This window comes from Aspergillus lentulus (genome assembly GCF_001445615.1).
Source record: "Aspergillus lentulus DNA, contig: Alt12, strain: IFM 54703, whole genome shotgun sequence".
NCBI lineage: Eukaryota > Fungi > Ascomycota > Eurotiomycetes > Eurotiales > Aspergillaceae > Aspergillus > Aspergillus lentulus.
The window spans coordinates 3,649,317-3,677,175 of record NW_028322115.1 but is presented as its reverse complement, the minus strand read 5'-3'; the positions used below and the strand labels follow the sequence as shown (position 1 = coordinate 3,677,175).

Sequence of the window (27,859 nt, the reverse complement as noted above, 5' to 3'; positions counted from 1 at the left end):
TACCTCCAGACGCACTGGGGAAAAAGATGACCTGTTCAGAAGTCTCTCGCAGGCGGGCTCCAGCTGCAGTTCGGCATCCTCGTAATGATTCCAACAGTCCGAAACCCGTCCTTGCCGGAACGACGAGCACGCTGGTGATACTTTGTGTATCCATGTAGCTGCTTGCGGGGACCACAGTAAGGATGATAGAACGAAAATGAACTTGGATTCTTCCTTGTTAAAAATCCTCGGCCCTATTGATTTGGAGAAGGGCACGACTACGGCTGAGCGTCGGGAGATGAAGGCGGAATTTTTCGCATATCCACCTTGGGAACAAATTTGGACTCGGTCCTTCACTGTCGGCATAGACAATCTTCGAAGCTTCATGCAAGGCCTCCTTGATCGACATATATTTGGAGAACTCGCGGTCTATCATCCTTTCTGTGGTCCCCGCAAGCAGCGAGGTGGATACACAGAGTAACATCCAGCGTGCTCCTCGTTTCGACAAGGACGATTTTCGGACTGTTGGTCATGATCTCGAACTCAAAGAGAGAACGGAGCTGCAATCGATTCGGTCATGTATCCCATGTTGCAGACTTGACCGGATACTGCTTTCGTCGTTGGGGAAGCTAGCCAGATACACAGCAAATCCCGACAAATCACATCACATTTCATCCATCTCGTTCGCTACTTTCGTCAGACCCTGGTTATCGGAGACGTCTATAAGCCTTACAATGCCAAGGACGTCATGTCAAAGCTAGGCGTCATCATTGGCTACGTCGACGCAGACTACGCAGGATGTATCGACACTAGGTGTTTAACTACTGGATGCGTCTTTATGTTCAGCAAATAGGCCTATCTCGTGGGCATCCAAGCTACAAATAGTCGTCTCTTTGTCTACGTGTGAAGCTAAATACATTGCAATTATCCGCACTACAAAGGAAGTCATCTGGCTCACCTATCTCCTTTGAATATCGGCTTTGAAGGCGTCCGCCCTATGCTACTCAACACCGACAGTCAGCCCACTATGGATCTAGCTCACAATGCTCAGTTCCATGCACGCGGTAAGAATATAGATATCAACTGCCATTGGATCAGAGATGCAATTATCAAGAAGCAGGTCTTCCTGCAGCACCTTACATCAGATAAGATGATCGCGGATCTCATGACGAAGCCGCTCGGTCGTCTGAAGTTCAACTAATTCTTTAAGGCGCTGGGCTTAGCCTAGCGGAGCACCACGAACAGCAGATCACCGACTCAACGCCTTGATTATAGATTAACTGCATAATTGAGAAATGGCTACGACCTCGATGGTTGAATTCGGGGGTGTATGGGCATACTTAGTATGGCGGAATCCGATCATGTGATCATTGGTAGATAGCTCCCATCATTTGTATGATGGTAAACCTACATTCTACATAGCAAAGAATTAACGAAAATAGCTACATATTCTTCCCCTCATCATCGGACAGCCAGCGCAAGACTTAGGTTCATGCTATCAGCGTTTATTTACCTAGCGAGGGGACTAGAGTTAATGCTCTGGCTCAATGAAGTGGTTTAATTGAGAAACTCGCACATCTCACGTTATCAATAGCCAAGCAGCATTGAATATGCATTCAATAATGAATCATCTATATGGTACAAAGAAGCTAAAGAAAGGAAAAGCATTCCTATTGTAGTCAAGGGGGAATCTCAGCCATCAAAGCGCCCTCCGAAGCCCAAAGCTCTTGTAGGTCAGGTAAACGCCGATTATGCTTCCATGAAAATACATCCGCGAGGGCAGATGGGCTGAAAAGGTAAAAGAAATCAAGAAAATCATGAATCAAAACGGATAGGAGTCATTCAAACGACCCTAACCATGCTCGACGGAAGCCGTTATCAGTCGCTGTGGCGATCTTTGTAGGTGAACGCTTAATGAGAACAAATTGGGAAGAATGACCAATAAAAGGAGTAAAGCGATGCCACAATCGAATATCACTATCCACTAGTAGTCGATCCCTCTCCGTATGTGCAGCAGCCTTGTGGGGAATCAGAGGTGACCATATAACTTCAACCGATAGAAGCAGGTGAAGTTAGCCCCCCAATTTGAATTGACGCGGAAAGCGACTCGGTCTACACGGATGTCGGGCTGGTCGATGATCGCATCCAGACTGAACTCCTGGACGTGGTGCTGCCCGTGGAGATCATACTTCCATTTCCCTATACGGTAAAATGTCGGACCCAGAGTTGTAGCGTTCCAGTAAGCACTCTCAGGTTCATTGTGGTAGGCGGGACGAAGATAGCCCATTATATAGTCGTGTAGTGAGAATCGCTCTGATAGCATCGGAGACTGGTACTCCGTTTCGAGTACCTTAGACTCAAAAGAGAGGAGCCATCTTAGGTAGGATTTATACCAACCGGAAGATCCTGCTTCCGTCGGAAGTTCACCAGACGTGCTCTTGTTAATCGTGTATTGAACCCAGAGTTCCATGTCCTTCGGTGCGGCTCCTGGATTAAGGGTAGCATGTTTGGGAATATGCTCGACGACGACCTCCTCGGGAACAATGGGCCGGCTCAAGTGAAGAGCCAGCTGCGACACACCGTTTCGTGGAGCGCTACACCAGCAATCGCCCACACTGTCCCAGGGTACCAAGGCCGTAAGAGGTGGGTTGGGCTTTGGCCGCGGATCTTCACCCCAGTCTGATATCCGGTCCTGCAGCCACTTAGGCAGCCTGGATTTCTTCTCTCCGTAGGTTGGACTTGTCATGCGCGGATCTACCAATACGCCGGTCCCTATACTGAGAAAATTGGGCTTCTTGGGCACTTTGACCGGCTCAATGATAGTGGTTGGGCCAGCGACGTTTTTGACCTCAGATTTAACGACGCTCAATTCCTTGGAGATAGAAGAAACTTGCGCTCCCAATCTCATCACTTGGTTATTAAGTCTATTCAGCGCCTCGATGTCGGAAGCGTTCAGGGGAATTGAGGGGGCGGGATTGCGAAAGGGAAAGTGCGAGGCGATGTCGTGGGGTATGTTGGCAAGTGTGTCGCTGAACGAATAAATTGTGAGAAGAGATATGGCGGTCAGAAGTATAGCACCAGCTATTCGAATAATTTGTGTCCATGGAAGAGAAACTGATACTCTAGGTATGAAAGAAGTGGCTGGTGTTGATCGAGCGTGGTCTGTGAAGGATTGGTCTGGTGGCAGCGTGGTAGAATTATTGAACGACTGTTCTTTCGTAAAAAAATCTGGAATGATAGTCCGCGCAGGTGCCGAAGACACTTCCACTTGTGGTACAGACTCCTTTCGAGTCTCCAAAGGCTCCGGAGGCTGATCCGGCTCGGTTTGATGGTCCGATTGTGCCTCTGATTCCACTGTCAGTTCTCGAGGCGTTTTCGAGACAGAAAGACGCGAATCAGGTTCGTCTTCCTCTACAATGGTCTCATTTGCGAAAGCAAGCCCAGAAAAGCGACGAGGCGGCGCAGTAATATTCTTCCCGATTGGCTCTTTGCGATAGCGAGTGGAACGTGTCCGTTGCAGGTCATCATCGTGGATATCGCGCTCTACCATCCACGAAATGACCGATTCGTTGTCATCTATGCCTGCATTTTGCGATATTTCTAGAGAAACATCGTTGCGAGTGGGGGAGCCAATGCGCTGCAGCGGGGAAGGATACAGCTGCTCTATTGGCAGAGAGGGATATTTGGGGTCTGTAAGCATCTGAGAGGCCGGACTGGACATGGTGGAAAGTGTGTGTGGGATAGGCGGAGTTGGGGTTGCAGTAGATCTCTCAGCTTGCTCTTCATTTTCTCCGTTGCGCTGATTCGGGGAGACAGTCGCGTCGCGTAACGCATCAAGCAATTGCACTTGATCTGGAGTCGGTTCTCGCTTGGTTCGCCGGCGGACGGGTGATGCGTTAGCAGCTGATGACCGTCTCCGTGAGCGTGTGTTCATATGAGGTCGATCATCTGTATCATTGGATTCATCTGGGTCACTCTGTCGATCTCGCTTCTGAGCGTCTCTGATGGTCTGATCAATCGATTCGGCCACTTCGGCCAAACCCATCTTCTTCGCGACTAGTTGACGAGGAAGGACAGGTGCTGCCGGTGAGCCATAGGCCCAGCTTGGCTGAGTAGGCACGTCTGGCAGCGGCTGGTTACTGACACTTGGACTCGAATGACCAAAAATGATCGAGGCCTCGGAGCGAGCAGTAGCTCCGGCACGCCGGGTGCCTGCGCGCTTAGGCGGCATCTGTTCCCAGGTGGCTTTGTACAGCCGTTATCGTTGTCTATGTGGGGTCAGTTGAAGCAGAAGGATAAGGGTGAATCCGTCAAAGGTAGGCACAGATGCGAGATTCCAACACAGTAGACGCAGATAAACGACGGTTAGGTTAGGCGAAAAGCTTAGTGTCAAGACTTACAGTTTCGTAAACAGCACTCGCTACCAGGAGCTGGTCTGCATGAGTCGAAGCCGACACTTCTCAAACGGCAACCTCAGGCAGAGATCGTTCTCGTGCTGTCCAAGGTGCTTCAGACCAAAGGCGCAAAAACCAACAAAATTGGATACTGAATTCTGAAGCTGTAATAACAGCACTCACATATCATAGAATCAATTAATGACTCTGCGTGATCTTCAGATTGTTGCAGTGGTAGTGTGTTGGTGAGACCAAAGTGAGGCCAAGATGGCGGGCTAAAAGACAGGCACAACAGTGATATCGCCGCATTCAATATGGGACACTTTGGCTTTTATCTTTGAGGGGAAAAAAACAAAGACAGCATCAAGACAAAGCGCCTCAGGGAATAAAGCAACTTAGTAAAGCCCTGCGAATGACGTTCGGCGTCGTCAAGAATAGCCTCCGCGTAAATGAAGGAGTCTGGCGCGCCGAAGCTGTCGAAACGCGGGTGTTTTTCGCGGTGGCTGGAATGGAGACCCACAAAGCTTAAACCCTCGGGACAGAGAATGGAGGATATTATCGATAGCTTTGCTGATAGATCTTTCAATATCGCGCATTAGAAGTTATATTACTCCCTCGATGGCTGTTCGTGGTGTGGAAAGGGAGATGTCAAGTATTTGGCCAAGTACCCGTTCCATTATGGAGCCAAATCGGGAAAGGCTTGGCAACAGCAGCAACAGAGCGAAGCCAAGCAAGAGCACAAAGAGAATATGAGGATTACGAAGTTGAAAGAAAGCCATATATTGGAAATATATACTGTCCTCGATGACCAATTGCTGCATACGAGAAGACATGGGGAAGCTTGAAATTGTTTGAATATCTTTATTCTTTGACTGGCATTCAAGTCCCCTTATCTCATGTGTCACTCCTGTTTGATTCCTCGAGCATGTTTCATCTTGAACACTTCAGCTTAAAATATTTCTTCTTTGTTCTATTTTGAGGAAGCCTGCTGTGTCACTTCCTGTCCAGATTGGCACACCCTTGGCCCCACATACAGTTGCCATTTTCCCCTTTATATTGGTTCCAAGATACATGCTAGTATACAAGTGTGAAGGATGGTGCTATAGCATAAGGCGCAAATCATGGTCATGATGTGCGACGGGTCAACATGAGAAAAGCAGCGTGGAATATAGGATGACAATGCAAGCCGTTAAGAATCATGTAGACTTAGAAAGTAGCCGGTAGAATCGTTCAACAAGTCCACGCCGCCACGGTACCGTCCTTGCGGCCTTCGAGCAAGTATCCGTCCTTAAGCCGTACTCTCTCGACTGTCGCAGGCGCCGGGCCGGACTCATCTGCACCAACCCCGGCTCCACAGTCCCAGTGGTGACCATCGGCCTTATCGTATACTTTGACAACGTTCTCGCCAGCCGCAGCGACTATGCGCTTTGTGTCGAACATCATGCTGGTGATTGGTCTGTCATAGGCGTACGCATCGAAGATGGAGCCCATGCGTAGATCCCATATCTGTAATTGCGTCAGAACTCAGGATGAAAGATATCCAGAGATAAGACTTACTCTGATGCTGCGGTCCTGACTTCCCGTCACCAAGTGCACTTCGTCAAATTGCAAGCACGTGATGGGCCCAGTATGGCCCACGAGGCTACGATGGACTTGGCCGCTGCGAAGATCCCATAGCCGGACCATGCCGTCGGCAGTACCGCAGGCGAGCGCAGCATCAAAACACTGGAGTGCGCCGACGAAATCCGCAGACGCGTCCGGGAGACGTCCCGAAGGGCGCCATTGTGTGTCAGCCCCGAGGGTTGACGCCTGAGCTGCGGCCCATAAGACGTCTAATGTCTGAACGCAACGTCCTTTGACAAGATCCCACTGCCGTAAAGTCTTATCCGCAGAGCCGGAAATCAGCGTATTCCCTCGGAAATGGAGCGCTGTCACTTCATCAACATGGGCGTCGAGTGAAAACACATAGCAGTCCTCCAGAGTGGTTGCAGAAAACAATGAGAAAGCATCTGACGCATTGTCGTCCTCCCCTTCACCCTCTTCATGTTTGTTGAGACGGTTGTCACGGGTCACAGTCCGAGCACGACTCAAGTCCCAGAGTTTGACCGAAGCATCCATAGATCCTGTAGCGACAATGTTGTCTTCGACCTGCAAACACCGAACGGAGGCATTATGGCCCTCCAGGAACCCCGTACAGCGGCCAATATTAAGGTCCCAAACTCTGACGGTGTCATCCAAAGCGGCGCTCACCATCGTACCAAAAGGGTAATCGAAGTCAATAGCTGTCACCATGTCAGTATGGGCTTGCATTTCCTTGATCTGTGATCCGGGTGCGAAGTGTTCGTGTAGGATAGGCATCGAGCGTTTCCCTAAGCGTTGTTAGTGACGGGTGGTAGAGTAACGAGCTTTGGTGAACAGTACTTATAGAGCGCTGTTTCAGACTCCTCGGCGAATGTGAAGGTAGTTTCTGATAAATCGACTCTGACATGAAAGACGCATCCATAGCCGCGTCTTCCGAAACGACCGAGTCATCGTTCACTGCCGAGGATTTCGGGGTTGCAGCTGTTACAGGAGTCTTCGGCGCTTCCTCTTGGATATCCTCAAGCTTGTTGTCGATTTCAGTCACTGTCAGGTGTCAGAAACAGTACCATGAAGCCTCAAATTCGCCATAACCCACATTCATGTTCGAGCTCCGCCTCTTCCATCTCTAACCCCGCCAACCGATCCAGCACGATTTTCCTCATGTTGTGCAGATTAGCGATTTTGTTGTCAATCTCGTGGATTTCCGAGCTGCACATATTCTTGCGCACACCCATAAGGTCCAGCCGCCGGCTCAACAGGTCCCGTTCCTTCTTCAAGTCCTTCGGCACTGATGGAAGAGCCCCGGCCGCCTCGCCATCCTTCAGCAGCTTCTTCCCTTTGGAGCTGCGCCGTCGGTGGGCTTTCCTGAATTCATGGTCGTCTTGGGTGGCCTTGAAGCCCTCGAACAGAGAGTAGGAGCTAGAGTCTTCGGGAATGTTTGCGAGGAGCTCGTCGGGCAGAGAAGAGAGGGCGCGCGATTGAATTTCAGATGTTGAGAGCTTGGAGCGAACGAGGTCGGTCGGAGTGGTTTGTGTCAGGGAAAAAACTTTGCGCTGAGTCGTCGGCCGCCGTAACTCGCGATGTATGTCGGCCATGGCAGTGTGGTAATGCCCGCCGTTGCTTGATTCGGTAATTGGTCCCATCAAATGCCCTGCAGTCGATGTGACTTTTCTCCCGAAGGCTTCGATATGCCGGCTCTGTACACGTTGAAGTAATATCAGCATACACTACTGACCATGCCCGTACCACAAAAGCCATAGACGAACGCAGACACCGAAGGGAGCAAGGAAAAAGAAAAGAAGCGCACCGTTAAGCCGATCCCTAAAAGACCATCCGGCTCGACAATATCTGATAAACCAGAAGGCGACTCATCGCGGCGCTGTGTCGCCATGAGGCTAACCGGAGGGTCTTTTGAGACTGAAGGACCTCAAAAACCCATACGGCTTATCCGGACAAAATAGAAGAGTCGAAGCGCTTCAAGGGCGACTTCTCGGCACTCGGTCGGCTCGCTGGGGAAGATCAAGAGTTGCTCTGGAGTTGCACGCGATGAATTACCGTGTCTCCGAGCTGCCGTATTATTGTTACCACCAGCTAGCGAGGGACAGCGGCCTCGATACTCTGCGAGTCCCTTACCTATGTCGATGAGCGAAGGGATGATCAATAATATATTCTGGGATAGGATCTTTATCACGGCCTAGTTGGCAATACTAGACCCGATTATCGGAAATCTAGCCTCTAGAGGTAGAAGAAAAGATGTTTCCCAGCTCTCTAAGCTGTGACGGAGGCGGCTTAATGTTCCAAAAATACCACATGACCGAAGTGAAATACGGAGACCATGATACCTAGGTATCCAGGTACCTCAGGTAACTTAGCTGACTTCTCTGACTTCTGCTATCTATTAGTTGAAAAGAATGAGGTCAATCAAAATTTTTGGCTCCTCATGATGCCTTACACGATTTGGAGCGAAGATGAGCTCCACGGTCACCGAGGCTGTGCTTTCCTAGCCCGGCGCTGATGTTGTCCTACATAAACTGGATGAAGCTGCCCGACCATCGGCGCCGATTTCTTCCCCTCTTAGCTCAGAAGAACCAAAGATCCTAGAAACTGGGGAAGCTTAGAGAATTCCCGACAACCTGAGCTCAACAGAAGCATGGATGCTGCAATTGATCTTTCAGACGCCTCCAAGGCGTTGGATCTGGCCAACATCAGATTCCAGTTGATGTAAGTTCGATATTTCCTTACTTCTGCCCCGCACATACATAACCATCTCCGACCCCGGGTATTGCTACATGTTCACTGTTCAAATGAATGCGTTCGCTAATTGGAATCTTATAACTTGTCCTCTATCTCAGTCGTCTAGAGGATACAATCACTTTCCACCTGATCGAGCGCGTTCAATTCCCCCTCAACAAGACCATCTACATCCCCGGCGGGGTCAAGATTCCAGGCGATGAGGTCAGTTTAATGGACTACCTGCTCCGAGAGCAGGAGCGCCTACAGTCCCGCGTTCGTCGCTATGAGTCTCCCGACGAATATCCTTTCTTCCCCGAAGTGCTCGAAAAGCCCATCCTGCAACCCCTCGAGTACCCCAAGATCCTCCACGACAACGACGTGAATGTCAACGAGATCATCAAGAAGCGATATATTGAGAATATCCTTCCTGCAGTGTGCGCGCACTTCGAACGCGAGGATCGAGGAGAGGCAAAAGAGAACTACGGGTCCGCGGCGACGTGCGACGTAAGCGTGCTGCAGGCACTTTCGCGTCGCATTCACTTTGGCAAATTTGTCGCGGAGGCCAAGTTCCAGAAGGATCCCGAGTTGTTTGTCAAGCTGATCAAGGCCAATGATCGCGCCGGAATCGATGCGGCCATTACCGATGCGAAGGTAGAACAGAAGGTGCTGGAGAGATTGGGCCTTAAGGCCAAGACCTACGGGACCGACCCTGCGTTTCCTTCGGAGACAGGGCCAAAGATCAATGTGGATGCGGTGGTTGCCATGTACAAGGTGAGTGCGAGATTTGACTGCGTTGGAAAGCGAGCATTGCTGATTCCGGAAACAGGAATACGTCATCCCTCTGACCAAGGTGGTGGAAGTCGAGTACCTCATGCAACGGCTGAAAGGCACTCAATGGGAGTGAGCGATTCAAGTAGTATCGCCAGTATATATGATGTATTGATGGGAATGATGTATCTTATGCCCTCATGAAAAGAAAAGAAGCTGTAATCTCTGGGTTGAATGATGGATATAGACATGCATGCGTCGGCTAATACTCATACTTTTGTTCTTTCGTCATGGAGTCATTGGCTGCAGCTGTGATATGCCTATACAGGAGGTTTCAAATAATCCGTCACATCTTTGACTGCAGCTTCCAGTTTCGGGCCGTCGATCAAAATCAGACTTCCCGATGTCTTGATGCCCAGATCCTGGAAAGCCCGCTTTGAGTCAGAAAGGCCCTCGTCGTGCTTATGTGTATACTCTATCGAGCCAGAGCAGATCGCATGTCGCTCAAGCACCTCATCCTCGGGGTGAAAGAAGAATCGCTCGACATTGCTGCCAGACTTCTTCTTCTTCTTCTGCGGACGGGACTCTTCCATATCCAGCTTAGATTCAACCTCCTCGTATGTCTTGGACACAATCAGATAGTGTGAGAAATTGTACGGCTCCTTGTCTTCGATGGCCCACGCGATCTCCTCCAGAAGCATGCTATACATTGGAGGAACAACTTCGGCTGGCATGTTGATCAAGCGCTCGGTGAGAATCAACCCAATTGGAGGGATGGGCGATTGTGAAAGGAGCTCCGAAAGGGGTGCGAGGGAAGGACTGGACGAGGCTTTGCGTTGTAGGTAGGACGTCAAATCCTTGATTACGGGTTTATCCTGAACAAGTAAGCCTAGCTCCTCTCAGTCCTCAAAGAACAAGTGGAAGTACCTTGTGCTCTTGCATGTTCAATACGGTCAGAAATGCATATGGATCGGATTCATTGCCGTCCACCTTCACTGTCGATCCGAGCAAGGGCTGTGCTAGTATCAGATCCGCCAATGCGGACAGGTCGAAGATCTGAGAATCGGCATCGAACAGTTGTCGGAGGAGATTCTTGAGTCCGTGGAAATCCACCGCGGGCTGCGGATCGAACCATTCGAAATCCACATTCACCATATCCATCTCCTTGTCAACGTAATGTTGTTAGCATGAATATGCGACAGGAGCAGGTTGGTGTCTATACCTCGTCGGACTCATCATCCTCCACTGGGCGCCCGGTACCGCCCATCTCGACGTCATTGTCTTTCAGTTCTTTTCGCTTTCCCATTCTGAATGTTTCTTGATATCAGAGTGATCTGTAGGATTGAGAAGCGTCTGTCTTGGCAGTCGAAGTTCTCCAGACTGTTCGTCGGCGGTCAATAAAGATGCTCCGATAGGGCCCCTCGCTAATTTTTTCGGACCTTGGCTTTATCAGCAGCTTATCGCAAGCACGTGACCTCCATCTTTATTCTATAGTGTCATGGCGACAAGAAGCATTTAACAAAACGAGCTGTTGAAGGTCATCTCTAGAAAGAATTATACCTTGAACAGGAGGCAGGGCATGACATTTGCTTGCAAAATCTGAGATTCATGCTGGAGCTCACATTGTGGCTCGTCATGATGGAATGGCAAGGCGAGCTTTCTGTACACTAGCCTTTCTATCGATGCATGTCTCTAAGACAGTCAATCAGGAAAGCAAAGTCTCATATGTCAGCTTCCACTTCCTCAACAGTAGGAACCTTGTCCAAGGTTACGCCATAGAACCGCGCCACGAGCTGCACACAATCCCAAACAACTTGCACGTCCTCCCTGGAGAGCCCCAACCGCCTCGTGCCCCGAATATGCCAATGCGTCTCGGTCCTGAGATTCTGGCTCATGATCGCCGGCAACACAACCATCTGCGTATCCACATCATCCAGCACCTGCCGGTCAGACAGAAACAACCCGTAGGTGATCTCCCTCGATAACCAGGCGAAGTCCTTGTGCGCATTGAACAGGTCCAGCGTGTTGGACGCATTGCGCGCGTACAGCTTGCCGAACCAGTCCATCCCGCGCTCGTGGTTGGCCGCGTCGCACTGCCAGTTCTCCCGCGTGCAGGTGAACTCTTTATCTTCGTCGCGCTCGACCTTGCTGATGGCTAGGATGGCTTCGATGGGCTTGCAGACGCCGACGATGATGACGGATTTGAAGAGGGATTCTCGTAGACGCTTGACGAGGGCTTGTCGGGCGCTGGGGGACTCATGGCCTGGCTGGTTGATGAGGTGGAGGTAGAGCTGGTCTGCACGCTCCGGGTCGGAGCTGGCGACGATGGTTGCGATTGCGAGGATGTACCATTTGTCCGCGGGGAGGCTGGTGGATCTGAACCGTGATTCGATTTCTAGGAACAGTTGTTCGTAGCGAAGGTCAATAGATGTCATTGTGATTACTGTGGGCCAATTAGTGGGGTTGAATATCGCAGCTAGCATAGAGAAGGAATGATTTAGTCCTGAGTGCGCTGTGGTGATCATGCAAGGATGCATCGCTGACGCCCACGTACAACCCCCGCACGTCAAGTTCAGTCCTTCAGATGATGCATCCAAATGCACTCCTACTTTGATAGCGCTTTGGACTCATATTGAATCCGAAATTATGACTGTCTGAAAAATGTTATAGAATATCCTTGTGTTAAGACCATAGACTGCTCGCATGGTAGCCAGGAACGGGCAGTCCGGACTGAGCTGTATAGCACGCCATGACACCATCAACCAGCATCACCACCGGGATTTTTCCTGGGACAATGTTTCGAAGTGAATTGAATTTTCCTTTTCTCCACACTAGAAAGGTATGATCACATTAACCCAGTCAAACACGCCTATTCTCCTGTTCTCAGGATACATCACCAGCCAGCCCCACAAAATATGATCTCAGCGACTCGACCATATGACATCACAACGGTCCAACATCTGGTATAAAGCTCTATGAATCTCTCACCACGACCAACACACATACTTTCATTCAACTCAAATACAATACTCTAATTGACCTCACGCGACCTCTTACCCTTTCTTCAAATCTTCAACTCTCAAAAGGATATCGCCAAAATGCCCACAGGAACTCAAAAATCCGGTAGCTCATACGCCGGCGGCGGCCAATCCAACGTCGGCCAGCCCTCTGTCTACGAGGCTGGCGACCAGCGCAACCAGCCCCAGTCTGTCCTTAACGAGCGGGAACGGTATCATGAGGGCCAGAAGGGAAGCCACCGAAACTTGGATTCGAGTATGTCACTCCCAAGCCCCGTCAGGCAACCAGCTTGGTCTGGTATCAACATAGCTAACGAAAGTAGAGGATGAACGCTCGATTGCCAATAAGCTCGCTTCGGCGGAGCAGCACCCCGACCGTAACAAACCATACGACCCTGAGGCAGAGTTGAGCAAGCGAGATCCCACTGCTCCGGTATGGTTTCCTCAGTCGGCGACAATAGTGTCTGGATACTGATGAGTGTAGGCCACATTGCACGGTTTTGAGCCCTCGAAGGGAGCCAAGATCGACAAGGAGCTACAGGAGGACGATGAGCAGCGGCTGAGGGAGAAGGGTATCAAGAAATAAATAATGCCATAATGCAAGGGATATCTGGATATATCCCTCTCACAAGAGCTATGAACACTTTCTAAACGAGGAGCAAATGTAATGTTAGCTTTCATCTTAAGAGACGAATTAAATCGTCAGGTTTTTCCGACACCCGCTGAGCTGTGTCCCTAATTAAATCGGCTGCTCATAGGCCGTTGTCTGTGTAATCTGTATACATGCTAGATGAAAAGTATGGTCACAAATAATGTACATGCAAGATTAGAAGGGATATATACGGTACAATTGGCGGTATAAATGATCATCAACTCATGAAAAGCATGTTATGCTGGAATGTCCAACGTTGAAGCCCGTCAAATGACTCCGTAGGATGCAGGTGGGCAAGAAGCCTAGTACGTTCAAAGAAATGGCGAGCCGTTGCGCAACGGCCGTGGAAATCCTTGAGAACGCGTCAAAAATCTTGGGGCTGTTTAATCATCGGTAAACTTTGGATCGTCCTCATGTGGTTCGGCGAACACGTTCTGCCAGTAGCTCTCGACCTTCTGGCAGACCTCCGTCTTGTTTTTCCATGTTTGGAACTGAGTCTTGGGATCACAACTGACCCACTTAATCTCTTCCCAGTAGTTCCTCTCCACATCGTAGCCGAAACGGCTAACGACATCTTCTGGTGCAGTCCATGCACGCCCGTCCGAGCCATCAGCTTTAAGCGTCGGGTTCGTCTCCCACTTCGTCCCGAAGACGTTCTCTGCCGGGTTGAACTTGGGGTAATGCGCATGTATGAAGAACACACGCGGCGCTTTTGCCACGGAGGGATCTATGATCCGCCGTTTGTCCTGACTGGTCAAGGCATAGTCTTCCACCGGGTCGGCCTGCGCCATGGCCGAACCAGAGAGTCCTTCGCCGTCCGGCTTCCAATGACCGAGAGCCTGCACTCTCTCGCTAACAGCATAGAACGGCTCCCCCAGTGCCGTTGCCGCCTGCAGAAATGTCTCCTTGTCCCCTTCCCCTGGAGCGCCTTGCGACAGCAGCCGGAAGTAATGGGATGGCCCGTAATAGTTGTAGTAGGCGGCCAATAAGAGCGTTGTCAAATGAGCCTCCTTAGACACCAAGAAAACGCCCGTCTCGGACGACTGTCGAGCAGACATCGGTGGGATTGGTTGCCGAGAGAGTTCAAAGTATGCCGGAGACGCAGTGGACACCCAGAAGTCGGGCCAAGTGATCAAGCCGTTGGTCTTGAATGGTTCCGAGTCTAACAGCTCTTCAGGTTTGTGCAACGGGAAGCAGTCCGCATCCATCCAGATGATCTCCTCGAACGACGAAAATAGAATCGCAAAGACCTTGAGCTGGTAATGCGCGATAGGGTTTTTCCCGACGATTTCTGAAAGGACCACGCACTTTGCACCTAGATCGGGAAGCACGCCATCACAGATCTTCTTCTCATATTCGGTTGCATCCTTCATGTATAATTCTACCGGTAAGGTAGAGCCTGTACGGCGTAGCATCCGTAACGACGACAGAAACACTGGAAGATATGAATTCCCCGCAGTCGACACCAAGCCGCGAGTTCCAGCAGTGTGGGGTGAGCGCAGCTTTTTCGATACCCGAACATCGCGAATATAATTCGCATGCGCCTCTTCCATCGCCTTTCGGTCGTCGTCTTTCAGGAGGGTTAAATCCGGTCGCGCATCGGTTGAGGTCGCATTGAAATGGACCGCATGAGCATCGGCTCGGGCAACTGGAGAGGGACAGTTTGGCGCATTCTTTTCTAGGACGGACTTGAGGGCTTTCCAAAAGGCAATCTGACGTTCGGTGAGAGGGACTTCAAATGCGGTGCTGGGGACCACGGATGCTGGTGCCGGGGTCCAGTACAGATAGAAGGTCGAGATCAGAAAAATAGCGCCCGTGGCTAGGAGGAGTGACTTCAATCGGCCGAACCGGAATGTTCCCATGGTTGCGGTTCGTCAGTCAGCTGTTTAAAGAGAAATTTTGACGAACTTAAGCCAACGTTTTCGAGAAGCGTTGCGGACATAGAGTCGTTGAGGCTTGTTTGAGCCCAGGTTGGGTGACAACTGACAACGCCGATGGTAACTACTGACCAGGTCAGAGTAACACTAGCATTTTAGATAGCTAATGGAGAATTCAGCCAGTATCTGTAGCGTTAAAGGATAGAAACGGAATGAAAAACCTCAAGCCGAGGACTTTCTGCAATTGACAATATTATGGTCCATTATCCCCCGTGTTGCCCCCTTTTTCAGGTTTAGTGCCGGCCTAAGAAAAGCAGCCAAGATTTTAGTCAACTGAAGATCGCTTGCTTATTTTATGCACATTCTTCTCAACAATTAATGGATCGTAATGCCTGTGGCAAGAATAAAGGGCCTCCTTTTCTACTTAATATTCGGATCTGATGATGTTGCTGGACTTCTTCTGTAAAACACAGACTTGGACCCATGCTGTTGAACATTGTTCGAAGAGCTCTTGATAAAAGTGTCGTCAACATCCACTTATTAAAGACTGTATTAAATCATTGCACCATCATGTAACTTCTTGAATGCATCAGTATATTGCACCTCTGCCACGTCCAGCTGTTGAGCCATCCGCTGCCGCCGCGTACCTTGTTGCTCAGCCCGCCTTTGCTGCGCAAGTTAGTGAGTCGGGAACTTTGATCTCGCTCGAGTAACCCACAATATCACTTCAAACGGCAAAAGCATCATGCCAGGACTCTGGCCTGGTGGGATACCCTCCCACATACGACCACACCATACGGCGGACCTAAGCTTTGACGAGAGCAAGGAAGAGGTCAAAGGGTGGCTGCTCTTTGTGAAGGTAGGATCAAATTGCCTTGTCTAGATTGGTATTCACAGTAGCTCAGGAGAGCTGGGTTTCTCGCGCCCATGCTGGAGTAGCCGAAAGTGAGGATGAGGATTTTGAGCTTCGCCAGCGACGAGCATTGGTCGACCGATGGGCAGCTGCAACACAGGAGTTCCGCGATGTATGAGTTTTTCATATCCCTGACCGAAAACGACTCCTTTTAATTCTGTTTCAGTCCTTCCAGGAGCGCGCCCCAATCGGCCTGCCTGGCACAGAGACAAAGAACTTCCCAAGTGATCCGGATGAAGGTCTTCGGTATCCTCCGGAAGCATTGGAGCGAATGTTTAATCCTAGCCAGCCTGGCCATAATAGAGGTGTTATCTCTCTTGCACCGGTGGATGCCGCTCATCCCGTTAACCAGGCGCGATGGGTGAAGTTTCTGATCCTGTTGTACCGTTACGACTTAGAGTCAGGCCACTGTCTCGATAATGATTATACGTTCTCCGTTGCATCTCTCAACCCAGCTACCACAACGACTGCATCATTCGATGACTTCCTGCCCTGGCTATACCTCGAATCTGCCTTGTTTAGTGGTATCTATCTCACCCGTGGTGGGACAGTACTCTATCTCGGTCAACTTCATAATCATCTATTAGTTGACAAGGAAGGGCTGAGAACAGGTCGCCTGGCTATTGTTGACTATGACATCAACGGCACTGTCAAGGATTTAGTTCTGCGACGCCCCTTCAACATGCACCAGCCGTATCAGAACCTCTTTCATAATGGTCAATCGATATCCGACGTGTTCCAGGGTCTTGGAGGTGGAAATTTCCATAATCAACCGTGAGTGCGCTTCCTCCCCTTGGTAGAAATATGTCTAACTCTTCTAGGATGAATATGGACCTACCGATTCTGGGTATACTAGAGCATGCAAAAGCTGCTAACCAGCTTCTCGATACTATGAGTCTCTGTAACCTCAAGGACTGGAGGGAAGATGTTGAGGTCTATGCACCAGGGTATCTTGAGCTTGAAGCTGCAGGTAGAGGTCTATCCTATGACCTTCGAAACCTGGTTTCACCGGAAGAAGTTATGATGAGAACAAAACCAGCGATGCAAAGGATTTTGTCCAGTCACGAATTACCTACGGACCGAAATGTACTATTTCCTGTATAGGGATGCAACGAATAGTGTAGTTTTTTATGAATGTGAGAACATTGACTGATCCCTGGTAGTAGAAGCCTGCAGCATATATCATGCCACTGACTCGCACCGTACATATACTTAGTTCTTTCCCAAATGTTTCTGCTCCTTCCCATGTGTATTTCCTCCATCCGGTACTGTGGTGCGCGCGGAAAATATTCATACAAATAGGGGCCGGATATATAATCAAGTGAGTATTTTAATTTGAGTATAGACCAAATACCACTCTAACATAAAATGTAAGATTAACCGTTAAGTAATTTCTGTAAAATATATTATAGAACAATAATATAATAACATGTATAGGGTTCTATCATTTCTATGACCAGGCTAACTGAGCAAAAAGCGACACTACTTCAGACTGTTCCGTAGCAGAGTCAACACCTTCCAATCTCCTACTATGGAATTTCCGTCCTCCTTTGAGCTTTAGATACATATATGAGAGCCTCTACACTTCAAAAATGCCCAATAGCTCTCATCCTGGTTCGAATCTTGAACGCTAAGAAATTGACCGGATCTTACCGGCCAAGCGGCAGCAACGCGAAACAGAAGCGTGCTATCCGTGTCGCCAGCGCAAAGTAAAATGCGACAATGGTCATCCTGAGATCTGTCTATGATGTTGAGAGACCCTCTCCGTGGAAGCGGGCCGCGATAAGTCCTCGAAACGGCGAGAATGGCGCCTCTTATCACGCGTTCACATCTGGCTTGAAGATCGCAAACGATCAGCCTCAAACCTGGAATCTGTATTTCCTCTGCGTACCAGACGTGCATTAGGCCAGATGAATTAGGAGGGCCTGAAAATTATGTCTTTTTCGGAGAAAATAAAGTCATCTCCATACTTGGATCACACGACACTGATGGATTGATCGCCCACAGGCCGGGCTCTGCTTTGGGGCTTCAAAATAGCTACAGCAATTACCCATTCGTGGAGCTTCAGACCTGTAGATTGCTGGAAGGCTCTCGTGGAGGTCCTTCCCCACAAGGCTGGCTACACCATTCATCGGCTCGTCCTCGTCGGTGATGACATCGGTGTCTACAACGGAAAGGACATCATGTGGGCATTCTCGACCAGTTGCCGCCCAAAACGCCGATGAGACTTATTTTGGGGATGTTCGCGAATTCCTTCAGATTCTGTACACGTCTCACGGTACTGGGCTCCTGACGCAGGGCGGAAAGGTTGTTTCTGTTGCTCTCATGCCTGCTGAGTATACCTGGTGCGGACTAGGAGGTAGCTGTTTTTGAACACTCCTACCCCTAGGAGCTCAAGGCCAGGGTCCGAGCTAATTGAGTAGCTATGGGCTTTCGAGAGTGTGATTGATAGCATTTCACGTGTCACTAGACTTGTACTTAGGAATATGCTGATAGATGATCTCATATATTGAATGACAGTATTACGCTTCGCCCTAGCAACTAATGTGGGTATGTTGCGTACTGCCGTGACCATTAACAACTCATAACGCTTTTCGTTCTGTTTTAGCTTTGAATTCGTCCCGCAGATCATGCTCCTGACTTTGATGAGAGTCGTTACTGACTTACCATCGAGAAGTGCTGATTAATATGCGAAACCAGTATAGGAGATATTCCCGGTATAATGATTAAATTATACAGCACTCAATTCTAGGCTCAATTTATGCTTAGCTCCACGCTTGATTCATACTTACTTCAACAATTAATATGGGTTCATGTACACCTTCCGCCATGGCCCGTCAGAATGTAGCGCCTAATATCATGACCAAGATGTGAACGACGAAATAGCACAACCCCAACCACATCAATGCCTGTCGACGTATGTACCATCCGCTGTGTCCAGACTGCCTGGAAGCCTGACTTACACGCAGCAGCTCAGGCTGCAACAGACCCTCCATTAAACTCCTTTTCCATTTCCACAAAACACAAGTCCTCATGTAACGCACTCCCCTCCACTCGTTGAACCGGAAACGGCGTTAACTCGCCAGTCCGCCGATACCCACAGCGCATGTACCAAAGGATCAGTTCCAGACGGTTCGAAAGAGCATTTAAACTCCCCTTGTTGACGCCCCAGATCCGCTGACAATAGCCCTCGGCGTAGGCGAGTACCTGCCGCCCGATACCGCCGCGTTGGAACTCATCGCTTACTGCAAGCAGGAATAAGCGAGCGAAGTCAGCGCTGTGCCTGGAGATGCCGATGGAGGCGACGAGGGCGCCATTGGTGTCCGTTGCGATCAGGAATGCACTGTCGGGCGTGGTGATTGTGGTGAGGATCTCCTCAACGCCAATGCTGAAGCCCGCCGCGAGGGCCGTGTCTCCTGTCCAGTTTGGTCTGCTGTCTTGGGTGCGGAATGCGGATTGCACCAGTTGCTGGATTTGGGGTGCGTCGTCTGGAGTTGCGAGTCGGTACTGAAGGGTGCTGTTTGTCATTTTAGGTGGTTATTCCGTGAGCGGATATCTTCATATTTAGTTTCGTACGCTGGCTGGATGTTAGTTCATATGTATCATGTGCTGAGTAGAAGGAATCATACAATTACTTACATGGCCTTAAAAGCGGGTATTGCATTCGCTTCCCCGGGGTTGGACTAAGCTAAATGTAGGTTTTGGGGGCGGAATCTTGTCTGGCGCAGACAAAGCTCTAGTAAACTAATAGTCAGAGTAAAAGGAGATGCAGTCTTATATACCTAGATCGATGCTGGGATATTATAGAGACTAAGCCCTCTCGTGGCTGCTCAATTGGGGCTCTGTTACTCGATGTTATAGTCCACGCCCTACGCCCTTCCGGATACATATACTATTCACTATATGAATAAGAATTAGGCTGAGATTAGAAGCACATCCTGATTATCACTCAGATGAGATGTTTTGCTTACATCCTCTAATCCCATCCTGCAGTAGAGACGGAATGGCTATTTGCCAGCGCCTTCTATCAGCTACACCGCGGACACTAGTGAACCATTATTTGTTCCTTTACTAGAGCTGAGCTGCTCATATGTTTACCTGCTTTCTTCTAATCTTATTTAATCTATGTTTAACTTGTATAAAATACACTTGATATTTTTAGACTATCTAGATGTTTTACCATGTAGAGTTTAAGTTCCTTTTATTTCAGCAACTTATTACTACGATATATCTAGTGAATTTAGTAAGTATAGGTCATTGTCTATAGTGACCGGCCATCTAGGAAGAGCTCGGTCATCACTATGTCAGTGCTTCGTGCAGCCTTCCTCTGAATCCAAAGTAGACGGCGGTGGAAACAGAGGACGGTAGGCAGACTGCATTGGGCAATCAACAACCCACATGTCTTGACGCCCCTTTTATGTGGTGCTGAGACTTGCTAAGCTCATATCCCCAGTTAACTTTGAGGGTGTGTCTGGCAGGGCTTTTCTGTCTGCTTGACATATTTTATGAGCAGCTGGAACACCTGGATATTCGGCATATTGGTATTTGCCAGAGGTGACGGTCCGTCTTGTGTGATTGGTTCCACTATTTTTCAGTTATCAACTTAGTCTGATCTAACCGGTCCATCAGCGTATCTCCAGGCGCTTGGGGTTGGTCTGGTCAGTGCTATGTCCATGGTATTTGTCGTATAAGTGATAAAGCCTCTCCGGATTGCCCATCAACAATCAACTGCATGAAGCCACCTAATGTGCCAGCATCCGCTTCGCCGAGGACACCAATGGAACGCGCTATTCTGGGGTTAACCTGTTCAAGCAACCGTTCATGAGAAGGCGTCTGTATTAGTGCACAGACTGTATTTATGATCTTAACACTGGTGGAAAGAAATTTGCCATGGATGGTTGATCGAGGCCCTATCACTGCCGGCAGTTGGAACCTGCGCACCAGAAGAAAATAAGTCGACGCCTGATTCGGAGTCCATAGTATGTTCATCTTCTTTGTGTTAGCGCTCGAGAGTCGATATTTCCTGCACAGGTCCGGAGGCCTAGTGCCTGAGTTTCTGCAACGATGTCCATCATCATCCACATTCGTAGGCTATGATGTCGTCCGAGTCATCTTCGGCAGAATTGTGCGCTGCAGCCAGCTCCACTTGGTTTTGGAGGGCAAGATAGACATCAATGTCTGCCAGAAGAGACTCGTCGAGCGAAATCGAAGGGGAGAATCTCCAACTCAATGTCCGGTGTGCGCGACCGTTCCAACCAGCCCACTTGTAGGCTACACAGTGTTGCATGCATAGATGGTGGAAACTGTTGGAAAGAGCTCTTGACTGACTGATTCCTGCAATAGACTCCAAAAGGGAATGTGCAGCAGAGTCGTGTTGGGGACCACAAGGAATGGCTCAAGCGGTTTCTTTCTCGGCTGATTCAATCTCGCGAAATACTTGGAATTTGAGAGACAGTTGTGGTAGGCCATAGCATCCATTACGGCCCACTGTAGCAATATATTCTGCGACCCAGCATAAGAAGCTAGGCTTTGTTCGACATAGCTGCTTCCCCTAACATGTTGCGCCGCAACCAAGGTGGCAAAGGTTTAATAGCTGAACACGTCGAGGAAATTCACAAGAGCCATGCTCACGGCTTCTTTGTCCGCTGGCCAAGCGATGCAAAGCATGAAGCATGCACGGAATCACCATTGATAGGGTCGTTGCCCTGTATCTCAGCGTCAGCCATAGTTTCGCCCGCTGATGAGTCTTTTACTATTGGCGTTGGAGATCTGACTTCCTTGGTCTTTGCTCTTGTCCTTGATGATATATTATCTTAGGCTGGTCCGTTGATATTTGATATTTCGTTTGCGATGCGTAGTTGAAATCGTCGCTGTATCTTGTCGTCGTTTCCGCGACTGAGTCCTTCCTAATATCACGTAGATATTCCAACCATTGCTGGTCGTCCCGAACAGCATTATTTGCACCCTGACCAGCTACGCAGGACCACCAGCCCATTTTCCTTTCCATCTTGGAGCCAGTCTGCGAAGAGAATTTCCTCGGCGCTCTTGGTAGAAGCAAAGTGCCCTACTGTCCTCCCCGACGCTGACGGCCAACCGCCCATTGGATGAAGAATAAGTCCTGAGGCTGTTTCTCCCCCCTCGTAATCTGGTGGAAGATTAAACAACTTCCACAAGTAGAGAAATCACTGTGTGCCATGCTTGCTGGAGAATGGAGACATTAGGGCAAAATATCTGTCTGAAGATAGTGAGAAGAAGAGTGGCGAGCAGTGGGAGACGGTGATATTTATACTTGATAAAAGCAAGCTGAATAGTAAGGGAAACCTTTCATTTAGGTCTAGAACATTCAGAATCTAAGCAGATTCATTGAAGCTGCTAGGGCATTCACTCTAATCAGTGTAGTGAATATATAAGGACAAATGCTAGTGAGCACAACTGAGATAAGGATATTTTATATATTCCCCTGCTGGTCTCCTAAGCCTATTAAATCAATGTATGAGAATGTTCCTTCATTTCTCCATATTACTGGCTGCAGGTCCTTGTAAGAGAACCAATACATGGTGTTTCACTTAGAAGTTGGCTATTATAAGTCTTTGAGTCTGGCATACAAACCCTGGCGTCCTGTGATTTTATATCCTACCAATCCTCTCCATCACTCTGTTAAGATTCTCCTGCACTGTAGCCTAGTATAGCTCTCCAGAGGTACAAGTTATAATTGAATGACTGCAAGATAGATGCATGTTACAACAAGCTTTGACTACCTACACACCTGGCGGATCATAGATCTAATCACTAAGGTAATAATACATGATAGCATCACAGCCAGACGCTGACCGTGGCGTGTAGCCCTGACAAGACTTGAATAAGGGTGTGGTCGCAGCCTATTTGGCATGGCTTTCTTGGCCCTATTCAAAAAAAGAAAAAAGGGGGGAGGTATATCCATGTCATTATGCTCTCCGAACAGCATAACTTATTATGCTCATCTATACTCCATATAAGTTTCGCCTTCTCAAGGCTAAATGTCCGCCATGGGGTAATTCGGCATATTATTGATGGACAGCATTTGCCGCTCAGCATGGAACATTCAGGCGTGGATCATCGTGGGGCGAATTAGACGTGCTGGGTAAACCAAACAGTCTGCACTAGTTCCTTAGTGAGGAGGGAGCAAGAGAAAGGAGGGCCATGGCTCAATAGTGATCGAAGCTCTAGTCCAAAGGGTGTTAACAGCTCCTTTAGGGTCTAGTTTTGCGTGACTTTAGTTTCGATTGGATAAAAGAGACTTGTATTTGCTGTAGCTCTTAAGATGCGCACAGGATGATAAATATCACCAGATGATCACAGTGTGGCCACACTCTCGATCCAGACCATTGGCTGCAGAAGGGCGGCGGATGAATCCGCCGCCGTGGGGAAGTTGGAGTCTTGGAGACGGATTGCTTATCAAGCCTCAGGCCATCACACCTCCAATTCGTCCGACATCGTCAGCCTTGATTAACTTCCCTAGTTTAATTAAACCCATATCTCTCTTCCTCCTCGATTCCGTGACTACTTGGGGCTGTTCTGCTGACAGCAGAATGAGCGGTCTAAGACCGAATAGATCTAAACTTCAACTTTATCATCATTTATATTCTCCTTGACGCGGCTGGATTTTTCTGCCTCCTTCTATTTCCTTACCTCGTTTCCCGTTCGTCCGATTCCTCACACTTCAACAAGTACAGCAAACACCTCCGAATCCTGGTGCGCCGATCGTTCATCTACTGGTTACCGACAGTCCGATAAACTATCGATGGACCCCCGCATTCCGGATTCATCCTGCTGATTCCTTGACGATCACTCTCCTTGCTTCCGCACGGCGGCAACGGTTCCCAACACCGGCCTTGGGATCGCGGGCATGGAGCCGGCCTGTCAACCCCCGATTCGCAAATCCCCGTCGACCTCCACCGCTCCTCCCAGGAAACGACGAAAGAGGACCGTTGTGAGCGGTGCAGCGGATGACTGCTTCACATGTGCCCGGGAGGGCTCCGCCTGTGATCGACGGCGGCCATATTGTTCGCAGTGTTTGAACCGTGGACGCGATTGTGCGGGATACAAGACCACGTTAACCTGGGGTGTGGGAGTTGCCAGTCGAGGCAAATTTCGAGGACTGTCTCTTCCGATTACTGGAGCGCAACCAGCTGCGACTGGAGATAGTCGTCGTCGTTCCGGGGGCGAGGAAAATCCGTCGGGGCAGCCGGTCGCATCGCCAACTACATATACCTTTGCCTCTGATGCGTCACCGGCCGCTGCCTCCGACAACGTGGAAAGAGCCATATTTCAATCGCAGGGATCGCCGAGTCCGGACACCAATGAGAATGCAAGTTGGATGCAAACGGCCGTGGACCCGCGAGCCTGGCCAACTCCAGCGGCTGGTTTCTCGTTTGGAACTCCGCCAGTTGTTAACACTAGTTCTCCTTATACAGAGTCGCTGAGACACTCGACCACGGCGAACTCTTCGTTACAATATATGCAGACAGTCCTTGTGGCGGATTATCACTCTTCCCTTCAAGCCAACGCGTCGACAGAAAGCTGGCCAAAGTCAACCACTTCTACATTCAAACAATGGCAGGTGCCACCAGCTTGTAATGCTGCACAACCTCAGGGCCGTCAGGACCCTCAGGACACTGAAGGACCCAGCAAAAGCTCAATTGAATCAGAGGCCTCAGGCAATCCTCGACGGATTGCATGCCATTCCCCGTCATTTTCTCAAATGCTTCTTGCACGATCGGTCGGCCGTACACCCCGTCTGAGATACTTGATAAGCTACTATGCGGAAGTCATTGCGCCGGTCATTGTAGCTTTCGACAGCCCAACGAATCCGTTCCGCACCCATATTCTGCGTCTAGCGCAGGACAGCGAGTCCCTGCAGGAGGCCATCGCAACGCTGGCCACTAGCAACCTGCGGCAACGACGAGAGAGCAAAACCATGCCGACAGACAGGACGCTTCCTTCACGCATGTCTTCCTTGGCACATCGAGCACTGACGGATGGAACCTGCCAAGATTTTCAGGATACTTTAACGGCTGCAGGATTCGCCCGCGAAGAGCAATATCACCGAGGTTTGGCGGTGAAAGCATTGAATATGGAGCTCGCCGATCCCCATCGAAGGATGTCCGATTCCGTTCTGGCAACCTTGTTCATCCTATGTCTCTTCCATGCCTGCGATACTGGTGTGGCGCAGTTCAAAACGCAACTCGCAGGTGTGACCAAGCTTCTAGCTCTCCGAATGCGCAGCTCACCGGTGCTTTCCGATGAGCTGAAGTGGTTCATCCGCGTATTTACCTGGTACGACACGATGGCTGCCACGACCAATGATCGCGAGATACAGCTGCGTGGTACATGCCTGGATATTGCTGCGGTCTCCGACAGCGAATGGGGCCTTGAAAATCTGACTGGCTGTGATGCCAGCTTATTCAAGTACATTGCACAACTCGGTCGCCTGAATCTCCTCAGCCAGAAGCAAGAGGTCAGCACGCCTGCTCTTCCCGAAGTGTTTGTTCCCACAGCGTCTCTCCCGCCATCGCTACTCTTCGACGCATCCATGGCCAACGGTATACCGGGAATGAACACTTGTTTCAGCTTTACCATGCCAATACAATCGTGGACAGTCGAGCAAAGCAGCCGATCTTTGTCCCCAACATTCTGGGCCGAGTGGTTCGCCCTCCGGCAGCAACTAGAAGCCTGGCGACTTGCGCCCCCGCGATGGGAATCAGCGTCACCGCGTGGTTCGGTCCATATCTCAACTCCTTCTTCCGCTCAAGCCTACATCTCTCCACCATCCTCGCCATCTACGCAGTCTACCGTGGCGCCTCAGAACATCGATGACGTATTCCACATCTCGGAATCCTTTCGCCATTCGGCAATACTATACAGCGAACGGCTCGCCTATCCAGAACTTCCTTCCAGTCATCCTCGCATTCAACACCTAGTCCACCGTGCCATGCACCATATCTCATTGGTCAAGTCGGATGTGTACCTGCTATGGCCTCTCTTCATCACCGGATCGGAGTGCGTACTACAGAGCCATCGAGATACAGTTCGACAGCGCTGCAGAGATATCTCCAAGGACTCTGGTTTCTTCAACAATCTAACATGTCTTGAGTTGCTGGAGAAGATCTGGGCTAGGGACATGTGCGATAGCGAAACAACGTCTGTGCAATGGGACACCAGAGCGCTTTATGGCTCCGAGATGGCACCCTCGGCGGTTCTAGGCATTGATTTCTTTACGGGAGGGGGCTCTGTATACCCGGCAACATCCAGTTCGCGAATACAGGGCTTCCGCTGGCATGAACTCATGCAAGCTAAACGAGCAGAGGGAGAGTATCTGGTGGTTTGACCGGATCAGCAGGCTCACACACACCACCTTGTATATATCCCAGGCGCCAAAAGGTCAATGATCTATTGCGCTTTTGACGATCACGGACATGACGAAAACCATCTTTGCAATATTTATGAACATACTTTTCTGATAATTTTCATGTACATACTACGAGGGCACAGTCTGTTCCCAGAATGATATTCCATGAATAACCAATTACGAATTTGCTTTACCGACCATCAATTATTAACCACCTTCAAGGATCATCAAGCCAACTAACTATATTAGGTAGTTGGCCAGCATGCCTAACGCATCTCAAGCCTGACAGATTGCTCGCCAGCGTGTCACCCGCTTATTTGCGGGGTGCTAACACTTGACCTCCACAGTTGATGCCTTATTCCTGCGCTAGACACGCAACCCAGCAAACTGTCAAGACCGTGCAGCGTACATGACACACTGGTTCTACATCTGCCGGTACTCGAGGGTATTGGTCCATCGTCAGGACCATGAGGGGTTGGTTTTCGTTCTTGTTTCTGGAAATCATGCAGATGCAGATGACGGCCGGAACCTATTCGCTGCGACAAGCTCCAAAGTCTCTTAGTCTATTCGTACACGATGGTTCTCGTCTGTTCCTTCAGAGTTATCCATACATATATACATTCTGGTACAGAGACTGATAAGGACAGGGATGTGGAAATACCACAAACACTTATTAACTTCGAAGTCAGGGCAGAGTTCAGACACATACCCATGCGTTTTTTTTTTTTTTTTTTTTTTTTTTTTTTTTTTTTTTTTTTTTTTTTTTTCCCCGATAGGTCTTTGTTCTAATTGTCGGAAACCGATATGCAAGTACCCGGTACCCTAAGGCGCCACAGATGCCGGCGTAAATAATACCATTTGAGCCAGGACAGATATACATCGTCGATGCTGCAGCGTTACTGGTCAATTTGATCGAGTGCGAAGGGATGAGAGACTCGAGATACTGCATCTGCTGAGGAATCGATCACAGGTCTATGTGGATATGTGCATTTGTGAGTCATCATGAAGGTTTGCTCTCATCTGTGCTCTTCTTGGTTCCACCTGGACCGTCTGTCGTTGCTCTATCTCAAGAGCTCATTGCGAGGTACGAGCTGATTCCGTCAGCATCAACTATCATGTCCACAATGAGGATGAGCCAACAAGCACTTCAGTTGAGCTTTCGACAAATTCTGCTCAATGAAAGGTCTCACTTGCCAAATAAACAGCCGCCATCGCGCAAATACTGAGAGCCAGTACTCGTGTCTATTTGCTGCATCTCAGCAAGACTTGATCAGCCCAGTTATAGAGTCCATTCGAGTTGCCAGCCGAGTCCTCATTCACCTATATCCCCGTCTCGAGGGGTATAAATGAGGTCGCACGCAAAATGGAGGAGCTTACTCCTGACCGCGCGTACCATTATATAAACGGAATATGTTCAGCAAAGTCAAAGGATGTCATCTCGCGGGGACGAGCAAGTCCTGCCGCTATTGCGGCAGTTCGGATACTGACATTTACGTCTCCGACTGGTCCTTGAACCCACATGCATGTCAGCAATTTCACATTCCTCTTCAAACGCTGG

The 27,859-nt window shown here is 49.4% G+C and overlaps 10 protein-coding genes across 10 annotated transcripts; 4 read left to right on the top strand and 6 right to left on the bottom strand.

Moving 5' to 3' along the window:
* Positions 1-2,008: 2,008 nt before the first annotated feature.
* On the bottom strand, positions 2,009-4,210 carry ALT_7128 (uncharacterized protein; the record flags this gene model as incomplete). Its single annotated transcript, XM_033557338.1, has 1 exon — positions 2,009-4,210. The coding sequence occupies one exon, from the start codon at positions 4,208-4,210 to the stop codon at positions 2,009-2,011; it is 2,202 nt and encodes a 733-aa protein (XP_033413229.1).
* A 1,393-nt stretch (positions 4,211-5,603) lies between these two features.
* mdv1 (mitochondrial division protein 1) lies at positions 5,604-7,845 on the bottom strand (the record flags this gene model as incomplete). Its single annotated transcript, XM_033557339.2, has 5 exons — positions 5,604-5,879; positions 5,931-6,742; positions 6,795-6,998; positions 7,051-7,651; positions 7,762-7,845. The coding sequence occupies 5 exons, from the start codon at positions 7,843-7,845 to the stop codon at positions 5,604-5,606; spliced, it is 1,977 nt and encodes a 658-aa protein (XP_033413230.2).
* Positions 7,846-8,604: 759 nt separating this feature from the next.
* ALT_7126 (chorismate mutase ARO7) lies at positions 8,605-9,591 on the top strand (the record flags this gene model as incomplete). Its single annotated transcript, XM_033557340.2, has 3 exons — positions 8,605-8,675; positions 8,807-9,458; positions 9,514-9,591. 3 exons carry the CDS (start codon positions 8,605-8,607, stop codon positions 9,589-9,591), a joined length of 801 nt encoding a protein of 266 aa, XP_033413231.1.
* A 184-nt stretch (positions 9,592-9,775) lies between these two features.
* On the bottom strand, positions 9,776-10,761 carry ALT_7125 (protein-transporting protein BCP1; the record flags this gene model as incomplete). Its single annotated transcript, XM_033557341.2, has 3 exons — positions 9,776-10,330; positions 10,383-10,619; positions 10,678-10,761. The coding sequence occupies 3 exons, from the start codon at positions 10,759-10,761 to the stop codon at positions 9,776-9,778; spliced, it is 876 nt and encodes a 291-aa protein (XP_033413232.2).
* A 415-nt stretch (positions 10,762-11,176) lies between these two features.
* Positions 11,177-11,890, bottom strand: ALT_7124 (uncharacterized protein; the record flags this gene model as incomplete). Its single annotated transcript, XM_033557342.1, has 1 exon — positions 11,177-11,890. The coding sequence occupies one exon, from the start codon at positions 11,888-11,890 to the stop codon at positions 11,177-11,179; it is 714 nt and encodes a 237-aa protein (XP_033413233.1).
* A 663-nt stretch (positions 11,891-12,553) lies between these two features.
* Positions 12,554-13,058, top strand: ALT_7123 (uncharacterized protein; the record flags this gene model as incomplete). The annotated part of the gene is made up of 3 exons (XM_033557343.1): positions 12,554-12,728; positions 12,796-12,905; positions 12,957-13,058. The coding sequence occupies 3 exons, from the start codon at positions 12,554-12,556 to the stop codon at positions 13,056-13,058; spliced, it is 387 nt and encodes a 128-aa protein (XP_033413234.1).
* A 449-nt stretch (positions 13,059-13,507) lies between these two features.
* Positions 13,508-14,986, bottom strand: ALT_7122 (alpha-mannosyltransferase; the record flags this gene model as incomplete). The annotated part of the gene is made up of 1 exon (XM_033557344.1): positions 13,508-14,986. The coding sequence occupies one exon, from the start codon at positions 14,984-14,986 to the stop codon at positions 13,508-13,510; it is 1,479 nt and encodes a 492-aa protein (XP_033413235.1).
* Positions 14,987-15,746: 760 nt separating this feature from the next.
* ALT_7121 (uncharacterized protein) lies at positions 15,747-18,139 on the top strand (the record flags this gene model as incomplete). Its single annotated transcript, XM_089600188.1, has 6 exons — positions 15,747-15,860; positions 15,907-16,026; positions 16,081-16,438; positions 16,502-16,688; positions 16,736-16,884; positions 17,922-18,139. 6 exons carry the CDS (start codon positions 15,747-15,749, stop codon positions 18,137-18,139), a joined length of 1,146 nt encoding a protein of 381 aa, XP_089455650.1.
* Positions 18,140-18,887: 748 nt separating this feature from the next.
* Positions 18,888-19,442, bottom strand: ALT_7120 (GNAT family N-acetyltransferase; the record flags this gene model as incomplete). Its single annotated transcript, XM_033557346.2, has 1 exon — positions 18,888-19,442. One exon carries the CDS (start codon positions 19,440-19,442, stop codon positions 18,888-18,890), a length of 555 nt encoding a protein of 184 aa, XP_033413237.2.
* A 4,357-nt stretch (positions 19,443-23,799) lies between these two features.
* On the top strand, positions 23,800-26,280 carry ALT_7119 (fungal specific transcription factor domain-containing protein; the record flags this gene model as incomplete). The annotated part of the gene is made up of 1 exon (XM_033557347.2): positions 23,800-26,280. The coding sequence occupies one exon, from the start codon at positions 23,800-23,802 to the stop codon at positions 26,278-26,280; it is 2,481 nt and encodes an 826-aa protein (XP_033413238.2).
* Positions 26,281-27,859: the final 1,579 nt, after the last annotated feature.